The sequence below is a fragment of the Coloeus monedula genome, assembly GCF_965178545.1.
Source record: "Coloeus monedula genome assembly, chromosome: 27".
Lineage (NCBI taxonomy): Eukaryota > Metazoa > Chordata > Aves > Passeriformes > Corvidae > Coloeus > Coloeus monedula.
In genome coordinates, this window is record NC_138807.1 from 6,182,738 (window position 1) to 6,203,577 (window position 20,840).

The window sequence follows — 20,840 nt, forward strand, 5'->3', positions numbered from 1 at the left end:
TTCCCTGGCGCCCAGGGCTGGGGTTTCCTGCAGGCTCCCGAGCACCAGGACACCAGAGCAGATGTTCTGAAACCTGTGGCACAGGAGCTGCTCAGAGTCCCCGAGTCAATGTCACAACTGTCCCACGCAATAAAGTCATTTGTGCTAATTGCTGGCAGCAGGGACAAGATGGGGATCAGCGGCTCCTTCCTCCTCCCAGGCCGGCGGAGACTCCCCGTGTGCCTGGAGAGTGGGACAGGGCCTGGAGATTCATTAACTCCTGTCTGGGAAAGATCTTGAGCTTGGCAAGGTGAAATGGAGGAGACAATTCCTTTTTTCCTTTGTAAAGGACAGGATTAAATAGAAAACTAAAATTAGCAGTGTTGCTTGGGTGAGGCTGTGCAGTGATGGGGCTGAATGGACAATCCTAACTTCCCTGAAGCCTGATGAGAATTCCACCTCTTTGTCCTCTGCTGGGTCACGCTTCTCTCACTTTGGTCCCATGGAACCAAAATTTGGGTTCTCATTTTGGTTTCCTGTGCAAACAACTCTTCTTGCAAATGCACTTCTGCAAATCTCCAGTGCAGACCCGTGTCCACAGGTGGGGTTTGGTGGATTTCCCATCCATGGCCTCTCCAGGCTCCCAGCTTGTACAGGGTTGGACATCCCAGGATCTCAGACACTCCGTCTTCAGTGCACTTGCTTTATTTTTGCTTTATTTTGTTGACTGTTCAGCTTAGGGAAAGGGCAGATGATGGAAAAGCCTTGTCATGTGCTGCAGATATCTGTGCTTTGGCCAGTTTTGCAGAACTTCTATTTCTTGAGGTTATTCCGTGAGGATTTTTCTCTGTTCCCCTTCCCTTGCTGTTTGTATTAGTTCTTCATCAGTAGTTCTCCCTCAGCTTGAACAAATTGCGCCCGTTTAATAAAACTGCTCATTAAACAGGTGCAGTTCCCTTCTGGAAGCAGGCCCATGCTTTGGTGGGAGTGCTTAACTCAGGGAGTTCTAGCTTAAGGTAACCAGGAGCTCTTTTAACCTAAACTTGGCTCTGAAGGTGCTGTTTTAGTTTGAAAGCACTTTGAGTTGAGCTCGTGGGATTTCCCACCCCGTGAGTGAATTTAACTCTGGAAATTTGAGCAGTGTCAGAGTCAGAGCACCTGACACAGGTTGGATCCCGGAGTTACAGGGGCAGAGTGAACAAATCACTTGGGATCCAGCAGAGAGGCTCCAGGGGAGCTCCTGTGGGTTCCTGATTTCCAGCCCCATGTTCGGGTCATCTCTTGTTCCTTGTCCCATGAACAACTGTGCTGGCACACGGACACAAAAAAAGGCAGTTTTGGCACAATCCTGAGACTCAAATGAGCTGGAGCTGTTGACACAGAATTATTTGGCAGCTTTGATAGCAGAAGAAGAGAAGTCCTTGGGTTACTTGCTCACCAATAGAAAGTCACTGGGAGTTATTTATTCTGCATGACAGCAGCAAAACAATTAAATTTTTGGTTTCCAAGAGGGGAAATGTAAAGGTCACTGTGCAAATACTATTTGGAATTACACAGCCACCACAGCTTAACCACTTTTCCTGTGGAACAAACAGGATTTTTGCTCTGTTTCAGCACAGTTGACTTTGGCTTACCTCTCCACCCCAGCCTTGCCATTTCAGATGCCAGCTGCTACCATCCCCCAGCAAACGAGCTCGCAGCCAATCTGTTTTTGAAACAGGAGTGATACCCTCCCCTGTGCCCCAGATCAGGGTTTAAAAATAAATAAATGGCCAGATCCACTGCTCATCTGCTTCATTTAATGGAGCCATCTCTGGAAAACAGCAAGTTGTCTTTGATGAGGAGTGAATGGTCAGTTACCCATGATCCAGGCCAAGATGCTGCTGCTTTGGAGAGGAGCAGGGATTCATCTGCCTGACTAAAGAGATGAATCAGAGTTGATTGGAGGTACAGAAGGGTTGCTGTACAGTTTTCTCTGTGGAGAAGCCACGAGGAGGGAGAAGGGCTCTGGTGCAAGTATGATTTCGTCGTGGCTCTGCTTAGAGCTGAGGTTTCCTTCTCTTTGTTACCTGAATAGCTCAGAGCCAGTTGGAGCTGGAGACGTGGTGTGTCTGCTTAATCTGGGATTCAGCTATAACATGGAATTAACACTGCAATCCAGGAGCTTTGTGGCCTGGCTTGGGTGATTAGTGTGAGATTTTTGTCAGCACAAAGTGAAAAATCTGCCTGAGCACAACTGTGTGAGTTGCCTCTGCTAGGGATGGGGCTGGGTTATAGGAGCAATTTATCATCACATTTTTCACTAATTCAGCTTAGAGACAATTGGCTGCTTGTTAAGCACTGTGATTTCTCTCACTTCTGTGATACTCCCAAATCAAGGACTTGGCCCATTTTGTCCAACTTAATTTCCCTGCAGTTTTTCTCAGTAGTAAGAGAGGTTCTTGAGTTTTTTCCTGGTTGGATTCAGATGTTTGTGCTCAGACCTGAGTGGTGAAGCACCTGCAGGTGACATGGAGCTCTGCCGTGAGCAGCAGCACTGACAGGCCCCGGCACAGGGTGTCCAGAGCAGCTGGGGCTGCCCCTGGATCCCTGGAAAAGCCCAAGGCCAGGCTGGACAGGGCTTGGAGCAGCCTGGGATGGTGGAAGGTGTCCCTGCCATGGGAGGGGGTGGCACTGGATGAAAGGCAAAGTTTGTTGAAACTCAATTTTTTTGCTGGTTTTCCTCTCCCAGCTTGCACCTGGACACAGCTGAGAAAAAGCCACTCCTGAGCGGAGAAGTTTGTGTTGTTGTACCAAGACTGAACAGCTTCTCCTGAGCTGCTCGGGCTCGGTCACGGTGTGAGGGCGGGGGCAGCTCGGGCTGGGAGCTGCGTGTGACACAGAGGTGACAACGCCTCGGTCACCTCCCCCGGGCGCTGCCAGCCGGGGACAGGGATCAGCCTGTCCTGGGAGCTGCCGTGTCCTGCCGTGGCTCCCCAGCACTGATGCTCATTTTCCTTTTTATTTTTCCCTTTCTCCTCTTCCCCTTTCCCTTCAGTACAGCGTCTCTGTGCCGCAGTTCCCAGGTCCAAGTGCTCGTGGTTGTAGTCTGGTTATAACCCTGCCTTCCTCTTCCTTCTTATTTTTATGTCAGTGCTCATTGGGGGAAGCTTTTCCTTTTGTACAGCTTTGCTTTCAATTTAACAACTCTCTGCTTTCCTGTAGAAAATTGCAAATAGGCTCTTCCAGCTGCTCTGTTCCTGCTCCAGCTTCGTTTCTTTCCTCAGGACTTGACTGCACTGTGCTGGGAGAGGAGGAAGAAAATTCCTTCCACGAGCAGGCTGCCAGTTCAAGGAGCTCCTGGAGTTTCCCTTAGGGCTTCCTCCAGTCCAGAGCAAGGAAAACAAATTAAAACCAAGGTGGTGGAACCCACCAGAATATTTTACACTTATTTTTCTGATTTATTAACTCCCAAGTAGATCGGGGAAATTTATGGCATTGCGTTTTTGTATTGCTGGAGCGTCCTGTGTGCATAATTTGGGGTAAGATTAATTCCTTTGTGATAATGGAATAAAAAACCACAGTGAAGACAGGCTTGTGCCCTGGAAATGGTTTCCAGTCTCTGCTAGAACACGGTGAAACAGGATAATGGAGAAAATAATGGGAAATGTTGTTTGCTGTGTAATCACTGGCCTCTGGAGATTTTCTTTTGGTGACTCAGCAGACACAGAAATGAAAACTTGAGGCATTTGGCCACTGCCAAGGTCGTGGTTGTTGCTCTTACAGAAGGATTTGAAGTTTCACAATAAATTTGGGGCAAAAAGAAAGAAAGAATTCCATGGTGTTTCTGGCACCCTCGGCAGCTGCCTGCAGGAATTTGGGCCTGGCAGTGGGGTGTGAGGAGACTAGGAATGGGTAGAATTATTCCAAGTGCTTAATTTCTTTAAGGTGATTATTTGTTTCCAAGTCAGCTCTGCCCTACTCTGCACGGCACTTCCAAAGAGGGGGATAAGCTGGAAGGAAAGGAAAACAAAACAGGCAAGTTTTTGGTGCTGTGGATGTTTGGGATCCATCTCAGGTGTTGTGAGCTGAGGTGTAAAACCATCTTTGGCACAGCTCCAGCATCCCCTTCCCAGGGAAGGCTCGGGAATCACCCGGGACAGAGACATCAAGGGCACAGTCAGGGCTGGGGCTGCTGCCACCGGGATGCCCCGAGAAGGAGGAGCCATTCCAGGGGTTGTTTAACACAGCAGCGAAACCTCTGGTGACTGTGTGAGCCCCCTTTGGGGTCTGGGAGGGAGCTGGTACTCCTGCTGCATCCCTGGGAAGGGGCTGGGGTGAGAGGCAGCTCCCTCCCAGGGCAGTGGGAGGGGGGAACCAGCCCGGGACCCCCCAGTTCTGCCTCCCCTCCCCTGCAAGGAGCAGACAAAAGCCAAGATCTGATAATAGAATCTGGTTGGAACAGCTGTCTGCTGACAAGTATAATAAACTGTATTAATGGTGTCATTATTATTCCCTAATTAAAAGCTAATAACTAAGAGTTAATTGCCTTTAAAAGATGAAGCAGCACCATGGCAGGGATTTATCTCTGTTTTTCTTTGCTCGCCTGGCTGTGCTGATATTTTCAGGCTAATTAATTGAATCAAATCTTACTGAAAACTAATAATCTCTCTGTGTCGATTCAGCCAATTGAATTAAAAGGTGTTTGCTGTGTGCTGGGCTTAAACAACCCCTCACACATTTATAAAGATATCTCTGTGTGTGTGTGTGTGTGTGTCACAGCTTGTCACCCCGGGTCACAGGGTCAGCAGGACACCGGGCAGGGACCTCAGTGGGAAAAGGTTTTGATGGGGAAAAGTTTCTCCTCATGTTCAGAGGAGCGAAATAGAACTTCCCAGTGCCAGAGGGCAGGGCTGGATGGGATCTTGGGCAGGAATTGTTCCCTGGCAGGGTGGGCAGGCCCTGGCACAGGGTGCCCAGAGCAGCTGGGGCTGCCCCTGGATCCCTGGCAGTGCCCAAGGCCAGGCTGGACATTGGGGCTTGGAGCAGCCTGGGACAGTGGGAGGTGTCCCTGCCTTTGTGCAGACACAGCTCCTGATTCTGCTGCTCCCCATTTCCCCCAGCCCTGCTGTCCCCTCAGGGGTGTTTTGGGGTGTTGGAGCAATCACAGAACCCTGCGTGAACCTCCCCAAAAAGTAACACCTCAGCATCGCCTCTGTGAGCTCCTGACACTCGTGTGATGCCAATTGAAAGGAACCAAATGTTCTCTTTGGAAGTTCACTTTATCAGTGTTAATCTTCTGTGTGGAGTAAATTTTATTAAAGTTCCCCAAAGAGCAAATTGTAAATTCATTAGTGCCCGTTTTGGACTGCACCTTCCCTCGTTTTGGGTAAAGAGGAGATTAGAAGTCATCTGGGCTCCATGATAATTAAAAAGAAGATGCTCAAATATAATTCTTAATTAAACAATAATGAGATAAGAACTTGTGTAGTCTGCTTTTGGTCTGTTGGAAAGATGCAGAGGTTCCCATTGTAATTATGTGATTTATGATCTCCCACACAAAGATGTAATTAGTTTTTTCTCCCCCCTTTTTAAAATTTAAACATTATTTAGATAAAAAATTGTGCAGCAATTTGAATCTGCTTTTCCTGAGGGAATAGTAATTTGGTTTGATTTATCTTTAGGTTTCAACCTAAAAAAATTCTTTGTAGCTAAAAAGGGATACCCTAAAATATAACCCCTCCTGCAAGTCCAAGATCTCTGAGGAGAGGGAGGTGGGAGAGGAGGAGTGAGACATTTGAGGCTAAGAAATTTTGAAAACATTTCTTCCTGCTTAAAAAGGTCACATTTGTGTTTCCAGATGTCACCTGTGGAAAATTTTCCCCTCTGACACCAACGTGTCCTGTGAATTGGACCTGTGGAGGGTTTGTTTCTGCCTCTCATCCTCTGTGCAGATGGAGCAAGCCCTGGGAGCTGCAAGGGTGGAAGTGGAGGAACTTTAAGGTCTCTTCCAGCCCAAGCCAGTCTGGGATTCCATGTGGTGGATCTGCAATTTCATGCTCTACTGGGTTCTCAGCAATGGCCCCCGAAACTTGCTGTTTGATGTTATTCCCTTGTCCCTCCACTCCCCTGCTGCTGGAGACTCCCTGAAGGTACCTCCAGCATTTCCTCCCCAGCCTCTGAAAATATCCCGTGGGCAAAATCTGCAGGGCCCACGTGGGTTTATTTTAGTCATTTGCACTTTTTTTTGGTGGTTTTCATTGCATTTCTGGCTGTGTGACTCAGCTGCCTCGGCTGTCACCCCAGGGGGAAGGGTTTGCACCTCACCCCCGAGGCAAATGCTCAGCAGCTCCTTCCTGGTGTGCTCTGGAGGAGAGAAGGGGGATGCATTCTGGACTGGGACTCAGCACACGGGCAGACACCTCACAGAACTCCAGAGTGGTTTGGGTTGGAAAGAACCTTAAAGCTCATCTCATTCCAAGCCCCTGCAATGGGCAGGGACACCTTCCACTAGGCCAGGATACTTGGAGCCCCATCCAGTCTGAGCCTTAGGCAGGGTGTTTGTTGCCCTAAAAAACCATAAAAATACATCTATTGGTTGGGTGTGGGTTGTTCTTTGCTCACAGCAGTACCGATGTGCCATCCCCACCCTGCTGGTTATTCTACTGGGAAGTGCTTGGCTCTCCCAGCCCAGAGATGGGAGAAGGGCCTGGTGGAAGTGGAACCTGAACCAGCGATGTTCAGCAATTTCCTGAACAACACCTTACACGGCTCAGGCAGAACGTTATATATTTCAAGAGAAGAGACTTTTTTTTAATCATTTGGACACAGTTTTTTTTCCGAGGGGTTTATTATCCTCCGTAAGCCCGGGATAAAGCCCTTGTGTAACCCAATAATCTGGGATTGCCATCTGCACGCCTGCGTGTGCCCCGTGTGCGCACGGCCGGGCACGGACACAGATGGACGCAGCCCAAACTCCTTAATCAGGAATTCCTCCCTCTGATGGCTGGAAGGAGTTGGGCCTTTGGTGTTTCAGGAGATAAAGGCACAGCGAGGTTGGGACTTCGGGCTTTGATCCCTGTGCAGATTGCAAAGGGATCTGGTGTTCCTGCTCTGCAGATGGAGGGATGGAGGGATGGATATGGATGGATGGATGGATGGATGGATGGATGGATGAGTAGACAGTGGAAAAACAGGGAGATTAAAGCTGGACTGGGGTGAATGCATGTGTGTGGTTATCCCATAGCAAGGTAACACTGCTGCTCAGGCTTCAGCCACATTCCCAGGTCATCCCACCCCTTCCAGGGACAGGGACACCTTCCACTATCCCTGCATACTCCGTCCAGCCTGGCCTTGGGCATTTCCAGGGATCCAGGGGCAGCCCCAGCTGCTCTGGGCACCCTGTGCCAGGGCCTGCTCACCCTCACAGCCAAGAATTGTCACTTCCTCTATCACTGTGGCATCTAAAGTGCCTGTGGTGACACTGCAGTGGAAGTGATTGAACTTGTGGTTTCCTTGGGAAATCTGGGAGCAGGCTCCCTGTATCCCTTTCCCAGTGGATGAACTTGTAGCAATAGTAAGACAATTTTCTCAGCACCTCCGAGGGTATTTACTTTTTCCATTTCAGTTCTACATCTGTTCACTTGACGACTTGGAATTTGCAACCATCTTATTTAGGAGGAGGAATTGATTTCTCGGTCTGTTACTGCTGCTCTTGGTATAATTAAAGCATATTGCAACGTGAGGAATTTCTCCTGGCCTGGGAACTGCTTTGCCACTTGGGTAATTCTGTAAACCAAGAAAAGCTTTTCCTTTTCCTCTGGAATGTAAATTACAGTTACAGCTACTTTAAAGCCTTTGTTCTGCTCAGGGGACTGGGGGGCTCTTGGTTTAGGGCTGTGCAAGGGCCTACAGCCTTTTGCAAATCAATCCCTCAGGGATTTGGCATCCAGGCTGCTGCAAATTCCAACTGAGGCACAAACTGGTTTTGCCCAGTGTGGTGTAAATGGGAACTGGGACGAGCCTGCTCCCTCCAAGTCCCTGGGAAGGGCTTTGCTGCTCTGAGCTTTACGGGGCAGCACCAGGGTGGCCGTGGGGGTCTGGATGAGTCTCGGGCAGAGCCAGAGCTTAAAGAGACTTTGATCAAACTGTGCAGAGAATCCCTTCAGGATTTGCATAGGAATAGTGCCAGATGTGGACAGGGCTGTGAGGGTGACACAGGTGCTTGTCCTGGGGCCCCTGGAGATGGGACCAGCACCGGCCAGGGCTGGGGCACCTCTGAATCCTGCCATGGGCTGGACCCATGGCTGTGCTCGGAGCAAGCACTGAGCCATGCCCTGGACACTCCATAAGGAAAACCCGTGCTGGAGACAGAGGTTTGGCTCTGCTCTCAGTGTCCTTCTCAGCTTTAATAAAAGAGAGCTCTGAGATCCCTTGTAAAACCACTGCCCATGACTTAACCCTGCTCCTCTGCCGGGAGTTGGATCTGCGTAGATCTGGAGCCCTTGTGACAGCCCTCTGGTTGTAAAAATATTACCTGCAATGATTTACTCCTTCCACCCCTGCTCACATCTCTAATAAAGTCGCTGTCAAAGCTATTTGGAGCTCGTGTGAGAGAAAGAGAAGAGAAAGACAGAGGGAGGGAAAAAACCCTGGGATCAATAAGGAACAAGAGCCTCCCCCCCCAGCTGCAAATGGGCATCAATGGGCCATCACTTAGAGTTTAATTAAAATGAAACTCAGCCCAGTGCCAGGTTTCAGGCTGGTGCTGTCTGGAACAGCAAACCTGGAGAGACTGAGCTTGGAGCAAGAGTTCCTGTTTCATTTGCCCTCTGCAGCTGGGATGGGCACCAGGGTGAGGTCGGAGCATATCATGCACATCCCAGAGTAAGGAATCATTTGTGGTTTTTTTTTTATCATTTGCTTTATCATTTATTAATCCCCATGTCAGGCTGTTGCATTCAAAAACTATAACTGGGATGTAATTCCAGCAGCTTCTCCTGGGAGTGCTCCCTGTGAGCCTCACTCTTGGGCACTGCCCAGGCTCCCCAGGGAATGGTCCCAGCCCCGAGGCTGCCAGAGCTGCAGGAGCGTTTGGACAGCGCTGCCAGGGATGCCCAGGCTGGGGTTGTTGGGGTGTCTGTGCAGGGCCAGGAGCTGGGCTCCATGATCCTGGTGGGTCCCTTCCAATTCAAGATTTTCCATGATTCAATGAAAAGATTTCATCCCGTATTTGCTTCCCTAACTGGCCTCCTGCAGAGTTGGTTGGGATTTTTGGAAAGCTTTACTTAGTTCCCAGCTGCTGTTCCAATTCTCTTTGCCACTCACCTTCCTGTGCTCCATGTGGGGTTTATTTCAGTTCTGTGAGGGGTTTGCATTTCAACCCGAGGGATGGTCATGCCAGCTCAGAAAAGGATGGAACCAAAATAAGAGCCTGGAGAGCAGTGATGGGAATGATTATCGTCATGGAGAGACAGGAATAGCAGTGCTGGGAGTGCAGGGGAGCAGGTAGGCAGGGAGGGAGGCAGGGAGGGAGGGAGGGGAAGGCCGAGAAACAGAAGAAGAATCAGCTTTTCCTTTCTATTCTTCAATGATAACATAAAGTGAGCATCAAAAATCCCCTCACTGATGTGAGGCTGGGGAGGTGCCTGTCCTGTGTCTTGTGGCTGAGCTGTGGAGCCACTTGTGCTACAAATTTCCTTTGAGTCCAGATTATGAAGTCAAAACTTGTTACTATTCCCAGACTGCCTGGAGGGACACACGTACATGAGCTGTGGTTATAAACCAGGAGATTTCTGGGGTTTATTCCTTTCTCTTTTTTCCTGTGCCATCAGGGTTGTTGCTGTTTGATGTGTGGTTGGCTCCCTCCCCACTCTATCTCTCACATGGAGCAACAACATTTTGGAGGTGATGTCATTCCCTGGGATCTCAGAGCACCTGATGCTGATCATGGTTCTCTGTGAACTTGCTAATTAATTTTTTGTTCTTTTCTTTAAGCTGGAGTCAAACTGCTGCTGGTGGTGTCAGTCTCCCATAGGGAGAGGGGGAGCTGTGGAAGGGAGGGAAGGATCCCAGAGCACCACTTCTGTCATTCTCCAAACCCCCGTGTCCTCGCCAGCCTTTCCCAGCCGTGCTCCTGTCTGGCCTAAGGTGGGTGAGGTGGGAAGCTCAGGATGGGCTGGGCCTACCTGTGAACAGGAGCCAGGGTCGGGAAAGCCTTTGGCTTGGCTTAGGTCTGGATCAGTGGGACAAGGGGTTTTCAGCAGCTCATAGGACCCCAGAATGGTTTGGTTGGAAGGACCCATCCAGTCCCTGGCCTGTGGCTCTGCATTCTCCTCCCTCTGGGCTCCATCTGGAGCAGGGACAGGGATCTGAGCCCTGTGCCCCACCAGGGACACACGGACAGGGCAGCAGCACCACCCCCAAGGGGTAAAACCCCCAGGTGGGCAGAACCCTTCTGGTGGATCCCGGTGCAGGCTGAGCTCCCCCCACTCATCCATCGCTGAACCAGCAACACCCTCGTGCCTGTGGCACTGCACTTTTGGGCCCAAAGCTCCCCAAACGAGCTGTTTCTTTGCAGCCACATGTTTGGCTTGTACAGGTGCCTATTTTTAGCAGGAGCAGAGGGAGAGCAGAGGGAGAGCAACTGTTCCCTGGCCCTGGGCACCGGCAGGACGGATTTGGGAGCCTCTGCCCAGAGCAGCTGCCTCGGCCCTGCCCCTCCCACACACACAGGGCTGCAGCACGTTCAGACAATCTTCCTTTAATACAAAGTCAATATATCTACATACACCGTGGTATGAAAACCACTTACTGTTTCAGTTTGAAATAACAGTGTGAAAGCAACAGCACTTTGCTCTCATACAAAGAAAAAAACCTCCCCCCTCCCCCCAACTTGTCCAGTAAGATTTTGCTGCAACATACTTAGAAATTTGGGCAACTTTCACACAAATAAGTAAAATCTCGAAGAAGCCTTTCAGTCGGTTCTTTTTTTTTTTTTTCTTTTTCTTTTTTTCAGTTAAAGACAGGAAATGGGTTGTGTGGGGGGTTCTGGGCAGCACTTGATGGCCATGATTACCCCTTCTAGAAAAATAAAAAAAGTGGAAAGGGCAGAGGTGAGCAGAGTTTGGGGCAGGGTGGCTTTTCTCAGATATCCTGTGCTCTGTGCATGGCTACAGGAAAACTCCTGGGCACTGGAGCCACAACCAGCACAGAGAAAGGCTAGGCTGGTACCTGCAACACACCTGGGATGTTAAAACACCTGATGGGTGTCAAGGCTCCGAAATCACATCTCTGTCTCCAGTCAGCAAAAGCCTCTGGTGTTGATGAATCTCCCATTTCAGCCCTGGCCCTGTGTGGCCACAGCTGAAGGGGAGGGAATTGGCACTGCCACCACCCCTTCCCCTGCTGCCCCCCCACCCTCCCAGGGATGTGGGATAGGTCTGTGATTTAAAACAAAAGAACCCAAAAAAAAAAAAATCCAGAAAGGACATTTTGTTTTTACATGAGCAAGTTAAACCTTTTAAATGGTAGAAAAGCAATATGTAGAAGTAGCAATTTGCACTGCATTTTTATATATCACAGCCATTACACGTAACATTTCTACAGTGAAAAAATAGACTGTCTTTGAACATAATATGAACAAATAAGCAAATTTTTCTTTTAAATTCATTGACTGATATTCTTTGTCTTTTTAAAAAAAAAAAAAGGAAAAAATACACTATTTAAAAAAAAGGTAATGTCACTTGTTACAGTTACATCAATACTTTAAAGAAAGCCACTCACAGTATTTGCCATTGGATGCACCTTCCTGGATCTTTCCCAGTTCTTTTACAGCTGGGGCATGTTGGGGACAGTGGGACGTGGGAGCTGTGCAAGGAGTGCTGTGGTGCTGGGACAGTCCTGAGAGGAGCTCCCGAGAGCTGCTGAGTTCAGAGGCGAAGGGCTGGCACCAGGAACCAGCTGGATATTGGAAACAAATTTCTGTAGGTGCTTCTGGGGCTCCTGGCAGGGACATTCTGCTGGGCAGGAACGGGGGACGCAGCTGCTCACAGCAGCAGTGGGGTGTGAATGTGCAAAGAGCCTGGGGAAGGAGCTGCCTTTCTTCCCGGGGTGTCCCACCCTGCTCCAAGGAAAGCCAGATGGGCTGGAAATGGGCCCAGACCCAGCAGTCAGAGACCCCAGCCCAGGCAAGGGGAGGGGGCCACCCCCCACAGCCAGCTCTGGGGGTTGTAACTCTCGCTCTTTCTCTATCCTTTTAAATATCCTAAAAAATAAATTTTGGAATTAGAAGAAATGAGGAATGTTCCAAGTATTCAAAATGTGAGCTATAAAACCTCTGGCGTGGCAGGGGCATCCCATGACTGCTGTTTGCAAGGTGCCTGCAAGCCCAGAATCATCCCAATGCTGATACTGAGGTTATTAAGACTCCAGCTAGAAGAACTCCTGACCCTAAGTTTGCCTAAGTATTTAGATTTAGTTCCTTTTCTTTCACAGAACACCTCCAATTCTGCAAGTGACTTCCTTTAAAGACTGCCAACTATATTAGTAAATAAACTGAACTCTAATGATGTAACCAAAGTCGGTTTTTCCTTCCCTTCTCCAGCAGAAACGTTTCCCAAGGTGTGTTGTAGCTGTTGGATCTGTTTCCCCGTGTCCATCCGTCCTCCCCAGCGAACACCACCTGAGGTTCCAGAGCAGTTCCGAGCAGCCCTCCCGAGCTGCCGCTGCGAGCGCCAGGTTACAACATGGAGTTCCCGAAGGGGTGTTCCTTCCAATCCTCCCCCCTGCTCCCGATGCATTCTCCAGATGAAAAGGTACTTCTTCTGAGTCAGTTTTGTAAGTTCAAGTGCTCCTCCTGGGTCAGAAGAGGCCTTCCAGGACTGAAGTGGTTGGTAGAGTCTGCACAACGATGGCTTTTTATGTTGCATAGTGATCAAAACTTCCCAGATACTCCAGAGCTGCCTGGTAACAGAACTGGTATTCATCCTGCCAACAGCAAAGAGAAGCAGCCTCAGAGGTGGGAATCGGCTCCTCAGGATCCCTGTCCTGCTCTCCAGACAGCACGAAGCTGAGCAGGAACCTCTGTGATTCTCAAAGAGATGAGAACTCCTGGGAGAGGGAAGTTCCAGCCTTTCCCTTTATGTCTGTGCCTCTCAGGTACTGAACATCCCCCACTCTCCTGTCAGCCCCACAGCCAGATTCTTGTTCTTGGATAAGAATCGAGGCCCCAGACTGGGATGAAATCTCTAAGAGACTTTCTAACAATAGGCACTTTAAATTTTTTAAAATTAATTTTGTATTTCTTAGGTGAAATCAGCAGTGCAGCCTGGGCTTGCTGAGTGACCCCAGGTGAGGGTTTGGTAATGCTCAGAAAGGCCAGGCTGGACAGGGTTTGGAGCAACCTGGGATAGTGAAGGGAGTGAAATGAGAGGGACCCAACCCAACCCAACCAACCCAGCCCATTCTGTGATTCCTGGGACAGGACAGGGCCCCCCTCACCTCTGTTTGCACCATTGCAGGTCGTTGTGTTCGCAGCATCTTCACTGTCTGGAAAATATCTACAACCCCCTCGTAGCGCATCCGCTCCAGGACGATGCTCAGGGTGATGAACACTCCAGTCCTGCCCACGCCAGCACTGCAGGAAGGGGAGGAAATAAACAGGGAGTTGTGGGCTACAACGTTCAAATGTTCCTGTAAATGCTGGGGTTGGGGTGGGGTTGGGCTGGGCCCTGTGAACATGTTGGAAGTGGAGAGCCTGGGTCAGTCCTCCAGGAGATATCCAGAAATAACCCAAGTGCCAGAGTGTGACCCAAAAAACGTTTGAGAAAGGGAAATTTAAAAAGTTAAAAGCTTTGGGTAGTGGTGGAAAAATTTTTCTTCATATGTAATGTTGGGCTTTTGAAATTAAATAATTTTAATAAGAATGGATCATCCTGTCCTGTCCATGGGTAAGGAGGAACAATTCTTGCTAGCAGCAAACACAGCCCAGCAATGCTGGAGGTATAAATTGGGCTGAGACTGGTAAAAAATACTTCCAATTCTGCAGGTCAAATATTATAGATATTTTACAGATATGCTGTAAATAACACTGTGGTTCTCATCTCCTTCAGAGTATCAGCATTTCATACCTCTCCTCCAAATATAAAGGGTCAAAAGCCTTGTGGGCAGGGCCAGGGCTGAAGGGAGATGAGTTTGGCTGGCAGAATCAAGTGTTTGGCACTGACACCCCCAAGAAATCTCCCTGCAAGGATGTGGTGGGAAAGGGGGGAGACATCTGGATTTTAATTCCTTCCTTTAATTCCACATCCCCAGATGGATGAGGTGTGTCCATGAGCCTACCTGCAGTGGACAGAGATGGGGCCATCCTGGCCAAACTGCTCCTTGGTCTTGTGTACCTGCCCAATGAAGTCGATAAAACCTTCTCCTGATTTTGGCACACCTTGTTCTGGCCAGTCAGTGAACTGGAACTGACGAACAGTTCGTGACTGACCGTCCTGGGGGGAGAAAACAGGAATAGTAAAACACCCTGTATATGTGACAGAAAACAAAGAAGGCAAAAACACCCCCTATTTTTGTTGCTAGCTTGTTAAAGGGCATGAAAAGTTGAGGCAACTCAGTGCTGTAGTCAAGTGCACACGTATTTATTATCCAGCCCCACCATGACGGAGCTGCTTGTGCTGCAGTTGACGTTCCTGGACTCAGCCTGTCAGCACAGATCCACGTCCTGGCAGGTGCTGAAAGCTCTGACCACTGCAGACAGCACAGATGGAGTCTTCAGCAAAGGAACGTTCAAGGTGAGGTGTTGGCCTCTCTATCAATCTTCACAAAGACTTGCCACAGTGTCAGAATTACAGCTGACAGGAAGATAAATCTTGTTCTATGAGGACTGATGAGGCATCCTCCTCCTCAACCTTGCAAATTGAATTATCAGGTTCTGGAATACTTAGGCAACCTCAAAAGCAGGAGACTGAGCTGTGAGAGGGAGGGTTATGTTTGCCTCAGAAATTTGAGAAGGTATTGAAATGCTCCTTTGGATGAGAAACCTGACATTGAATTGAAGATTATTGGAGTGAATTTGTCCCTTTGAACATGACTGGCAGTGGCTCCTCTTCCAACCACAGAAGTGCTCATTTTCTGTAGGGTGCCGAGAAACCTTTGCAAGGTTTTTATCAACTTTTTTTGGGAAATACATTCTGCTTTCACCTCAAATAAGCTGCAACTAATCCCCAAAGCCAGGCACATCTCTAACAAAGCAACTCCCGGTGGTGAAAGAGGTTTGAAACAGCTTTCAATTTGTAAGAACAAATATTCCAGTACAATCTGTGTGTGTGTGTTCTGTTCCTGATCACAACTGAGCTCTCAGGCACGCAGACTCCAAACCTCCTTGGGCAGCCCCTTCCACTGCCTGACCACACTTTCCATGAAGAAATTCCTCCTGATGTCCAACCTGAACCTCCCCTGGCACAGCTTGAGGCTGTTTCCTCTTGTCCTGGGAGCAGAGCCCAACCCCCACCTTGTTCTGTGCAGGAGCTGGACTCGAGGATCCTTGTGGGTGCCCTCCAACCAGGATATTTTATGAGCTCTCCTCCACTGAAAATCCCAGAGAAAGTGTGGACACCTCAGCCCAGCCCACCAAACCCTGTTTTCTGCCAGTTTGAACCACCCTATCCCAGCCCACGGCAGCACCTACCCTGGCATCCGTGACCTTGAACTCCCGCAGGATGTACTGGGGCATGTTGTACTCAGCCATGGGGTCCACGACGAAGTACTGGTACCGTGCCGAGCGCTCCGCGGGCCAGTACTGATGGCACTTTTCCTGCCCAGGGCAGAGACAGGTCCCTGTGAGTCCTTGTCCTGCAGGAGTCCCCTCCCAGCCCCTCCTCTGCCCCCACTCTGCCCCCACTCACCCGCCCCATCTCGCGAAGCTTCGTCAGCATCACGACGATGGTGGAGTTGTTCTCCCAGAGCATCCTCCAGAAATCCTCGGTGGTCTCTGCCAGCGGCCCCTGCGTGGCAATGTAGGCCTTCTGCTGCCTGGGGGAGCCCAAAGCAAGGAGGGGTCAGGCAGGAGCACTGCGTGGGCAGAAGCTTTGGGAAATGCATGGAAAGGCTGGAGAGTGGGAGAGCAAATGGAAATGCTGGGGAAGGACTAGAACAGCACAAGATCTAAAGGGGTGGGGGTGTCTTTCGTGCCAGTGGTCAAAAAAAAAAGAGCCAATGGTGAAGCTTTCCTTAAATATCACTTCCAAGGGGAAAATCCAACCACCAGGCTGCCCAAATCCCAGTGCCACAGCTGGGGCCAGCACTGCTGGTGCGCCTGGACAGGAGGAAAACCTGCACACGGAATTGCTTTGTTCCCTCCAAACCCACCCATGGAGGGTTGCAGCTCCCAGGGCTGGAGTTTCTGGGGGGAAGCTCCGGGGACTGCAATGCCCCCAAATCACAAAGGTAATAAAAAGGCCAATCCATATTTGGAAACTTCCCAACAGCAAAATCCACCCCTCACTGATGCTCTGTGTTCAGGACCTGCAGCTGGAGAAGGGCTGCGCTGCTTTAGGGGATCAGTAATTTAAGACCACGGGGAAAATGTCAGCAGGCTGGATTTGGGTCTGCAGGGGGATTTACCTCTGGCACCTGTGTGCAGGTGATGGGCCAGCCCAGACTCCCCGTGCGGGGCCCGGCCCAGCCCCAGGGGCACAGAGCTCGGGTGGCCCCGGCCGTACCTGTAGCCATCGATGAAGCTGGCGTTGATGTAGTCGGAGCCCTCGACGCCGCGGATGGGCTGCAGGCACACCCGGGTGGTCTCGTAGGGCATGATGTTCACCAGGCGGTTCTTGAACTTGTTGCAGGGCAGGTTGGCGCTGATGAAGCGCGAGGTGTGGGCCTTGGAGTTGGCGAGGCGCTGCGGGCAGAGGGACAAACCATTCCCTCAGCTGGAGTGTTCTCCTGACCCTGTGCCAGCCCCCTTTACCTGCCCTCCCTGTTCTACCCCTCCGTGTGCCCTGCTGGGGTTTGCTTTTGGGGTGGGGCACAGAGACTGAGGCCTTTCCCTAAGCAAAACTTGCAGAAAATACTACTACTACTACTACTCAAAAAGTTAAAAACCCCTCCAATTTAAGAGGGAGCAAATTAAGTCTCGATCTGGAGTGACCAGGGAAGCTGCCTGTGGTGCCAGGCAGGTCTCCCCTGGGAACTGCGTAACTCAGTGAAGTAATTACCTCCCACATGGAGGCAGCAAGGTCCCACTTGCCTGACGAAGGCTCCGTGTGACCACCGAGCCCTGCCCAGGCCCTGCCGCCCCATCCCAGCACCCACACTCACCTTGAACTCCAGCTCCATGCCCGTCACGTGCTCCCTGGCCTCGATCTGTGCCAGTTTCTGGATGTAGCTGTAGAGGTTCCGAGCCGGGACCTCGGTGTTGCCGCAGGCCACGGCCTCGAGCAAGGCATCGTGGATGAAGCTGTACTGGTCCTCTGTCTGCACCATGTAGTTGCGCTGGGACCTCATGAGGGTGACGTGCCCGTAGATGTCCACGGTCTTCTCGTGCTTGATCCTCTCCAGCATGGCGTCGATCACGATGAAGCAGCCGGTGCGTCCCACGCCCGCGCTGGCGGGACAAGGGGAGAGGGAGGTGAAGGATTGGCTTGGCCTTCACTGGGCAGGTGCCAATCGCCCCTCTACACCACTCTGTCCCCTGTCCCCTCCACACCGCTCTGTCCCCTGTCCCCTCCACACCGCTCTGTCCCCTGTCCCCTGTTCCCTCCACACCGCTCTGTCCCCTGTCCCCTCTGCTGTGACACCCCAGGCTGGGCACAGCTGTGGCAGCCCGAGGCTCCAGCAAAGGGCTGGCACGATCTGAAGGCTGAAAAAGCCTGTTTAATCTCTCCGATCTCAGCAGCTGAAAAGCCACTGATGTTGTAACGAGTACCGTTCGTCACCTCTCTCCCTCAATGTTTTTGTGCAGCGAGGTGACATCAGACCTGTGTGTAATGGCATTTACGCCTCAGCGGGGCTCTGTGCTCTCTTGTGCCACTGCTAATAAAGGGTTTCCTTTCACCATTCCAGTGCTGTCCCTTTTTTCATTGAGCCCCCTTGATCTCTGTTAATTAGACTCCCTAACACCTGAACCAAGCAGGTGACTGGAGCTCTGGCAAGAATTTAGCAGCTGATCTGGGAGCTGGTTGTGAGCTGACAGCTCTTTATTCATTTTCTGAGGTGCACAATAATTGCCATGTGCAAGGATAGTGATAAGTTGCCTGCTCACAAAGACTGTTAAAATGGCATCCTCCAGCAGAGGCAGGATTAGCTTCCCCAGCAGCCTGTACAACTCAGATCTTCCCCCAGTGCCCAGGAACCCACAAGCTCCTCCACACCCTCCTGAGGAACACAGGGATTTATCTGCACTGAGACTTCAAAGATTCCTCACTGGGTTGTGAATTGAATTAGGGAATGTTACCTGGCTTCAGCTTGGCATTATCAGAAAGGCTGCAGCACTCAGAAACCCTCTGTCAGTCACTGTCAGCTCTGCCTTGGGCAGCTGAAGCAACTCTGCCTCCCAAACACCCCAAACACTCTCCAAGGTCACACCTGATCCTCCTCCTTTCTCACTGCGACCAGAGACAATTCCACCACACAGAACCAGACGCTGGCACAGCACCAGGCACTTCCCATTGCTTAACAAGATCATCAAATCCCAGAATGGCTTGGTGCCAAAGGGACCCTAAAGCTCATCCAGCCCCACCCCCTGCCATGGGCAGGGACACCTTCCACTAGACCAGGTTGCTCCAAGCCCTGTCCAGCCTGGTCTGGAACCCTTGATCTGAGTGATTTGGTACAAATTACACCCCTCATCATCTCAGAAAATGCTGTGGTCAATGGAATCCTCAGGTTTCCTTCTCAGATGCTGCCTGGGAATCCACCTAAGAGCCATCCCTGTCTCCCAGGTAAATCCACACCCTCCTGAACTTCCGCCTCCCTCGCAGGTGCCCCCATGCCAGGGGAAGGGAAGCTGTACCTGCAGTGCACCACGATGGGACCAGCGTCCGGGGGGTTGCAGGTTTTCACCCGTCTCAGGAAGGCCAGGAACGGGGTGGGGTACTCGGGCACGCCGTGGTCAGGCCACGCTGTGAACTGGAACTGCCGCACCTCGCGCTTCTCACTGGAGCCGTTCTGCAGGACAAGGGAGCGCCAGGGTCACGGGGGCACCAGCACCCCAAAGCTGCCTGTGCTGTGTGTGCAGGGTGTGCCACAGCCCATCTCCAGGGAAAACGGGAGCAGGAGCCAGCTCACCTTGTGAAGGGAGAACGTTCGGACGCAGAACGTGGCCAGTTCAATGGTGTCCAGCAGCGTCACTTGGATCATTCCGTAGGTGTCCGTGCCTCGGCCTGGCCAGTACTGGTCACACTTTATCTGCAAGACAGGAGGGATGGCTCAGTGCTGGGACAAACCCTTCAGCGGTGGGAAGCTCATTCCCAAACTGCCTTGCTACCAGTGAAGCTGGGCAGGTGGCAAAGGCAAGGAGAGGTGCAAGAAGTGTCTTTGCAGAGCACCAGGACAGGGACAGACCCATCAGACAGACAGAGCTCCTACTGACTAAGCACAGGCTTTGATGACACATCAATCCCAAAGACAACAGACTGGAATGATCCTGAAGATTAGAGGGAATGTACTGGGGCTTGTTAAACAAGAGAACTGAGTATGAAACTTGCCACATGATTAACTCCAAGAGAGACATGCAGTGGGATCCAGCAGCCTCTTCTCCTGGAGTTTCCAAGGAGGCTGCAGCTTTCCAGGGTGAATGGCTTGTTTTTTTAAGAGCAATGAATCACTGAACTTTCAGGGTGCTGTCAGAGCAGGCAGAAATCCCCCACTGGCTGCACATCAAACGGATTTGCTGTTCCCCCAACCCTCCCCTCCAATCCCCCTGGATTATGACTAACCAGTCATCTCTCTCACGCATCTTACCCGTGATTTCTCCTCCAGCTTAGTCATCATAACAATGGTGGCTGAGCGCTGCTCCCACACCATCCTCCAGAAGTCCCCGAAGGTCTCTGGCAGAGGCCCCTGGGTGGCAATGTAGGCGTTCTGCTTCCGGTACCCATCGATGTAGTTGGCGTTGATGTAATCACTGCCCACAATTCCTGTGTCAAATCAGCAAAAATCAGAGAACTGCACAGGACTTCACACAGCTGGAAGCATGAGGAGATTTTTGCAGGGATGCTGTTAGAGAGAAGTCCCCAGCAGAAACACCAGAGCCTTTGTGGCTTGGTGGGTCAGAATCACACAGGCACTTGGCAAGGTTTTCCCAGCTCAAGCTCCTGCACTGCAGGGAGACAGTAACTCCTTGCAAAAGATATTCAAGAGACCGAATATCAAGCCTTGAAACCATGGTGTTTGCACTCGTGTTAAACAGGAGCAAAGCCCTGGCCCAGGGCACCTGCTGCACCAGTGTCCAGTAGGACAAACCTGAGTCCTTGTCCCAGCCCACCCCAAGCCCAGGCAGCAAATGCATGTGGTCAATGACTGTGTGGCCCATAGTCGAATCCCAGGCATTGAGCTACAGCTGGACAGAGTAAAGAATAAAACCAAGCTTGATTGAGCCAATGAAGGCTTTGAAATCACAGGCTTTGATTCACTGTCAATTGCCTCCTGTCATTTTAAGAGTGTTTTTTTTTTTTTAAACTTGCATGAGTTACAGGCTATTGAGTTCCAGCTGCTTGCCTGGGTCCCTGCTTGAGGGTTTGGGATGAGCAGGAGGCACTGCCAGAGTGAAGAGGTTGATTGGGACATGGCACGAGAAAGCTGCTCTGGAGTTAAAATGGCCCCTGGCACACGGTGCTGCCCAGGTTCAGCTCCAGAGAGCCGGCGCCTGGCACGAAGCA

General features: G+C 50.8%; 1 protein-coding gene across 1 annotated transcript in view; it reads right to left on the minus strand.

Annotated features, from left to right (window-relative positions):
* Positions 1-10,704: 10,704 nt before the first annotated feature.
* The window catches only part of PTPRS (protein tyrosine phosphatase receptor type S), a 125,885-nt gene continuing 115,749 nt past the window's right edge, over positions 10,705-20,840 (minus strand). The window contains exons 26-35 of the mRNA XM_082297999.1: positions 19,924-20,099; positions 19,249-19,368; positions 18,974-19,128; positions 17,281-17,566; positions 16,683-16,861; positions 15,867-15,993; positions 15,650-15,775; positions 14,299-14,453; positions 13,459-13,594; positions 10,705-12,945 (exon numbers count right to left, since the gene is read on the minus strand). Of these exons, the coding sequence (XP_082154125.1) occupies positions 12,877-12,945; positions 13,459-13,594; positions 14,299-14,453; positions 15,650-15,775; positions 15,867-15,993; positions 16,683-16,861; positions 17,281-17,566; positions 18,974-19,128; positions 19,249-19,368; positions 19,924-20,099 (1,529 nt within the window). The 3' untranslated portion in view covers positions 10,705-12,876. The remainder of the gene's footprint in view (positions 12,946-13,458; positions 13,595-14,298; positions 14,454-15,649; positions 15,776-15,866; positions 15,994-16,682; positions 16,862-17,280; positions 17,567-18,973; positions 19,129-19,248; positions 19,369-19,923; positions 20,100-20,840) is intronic.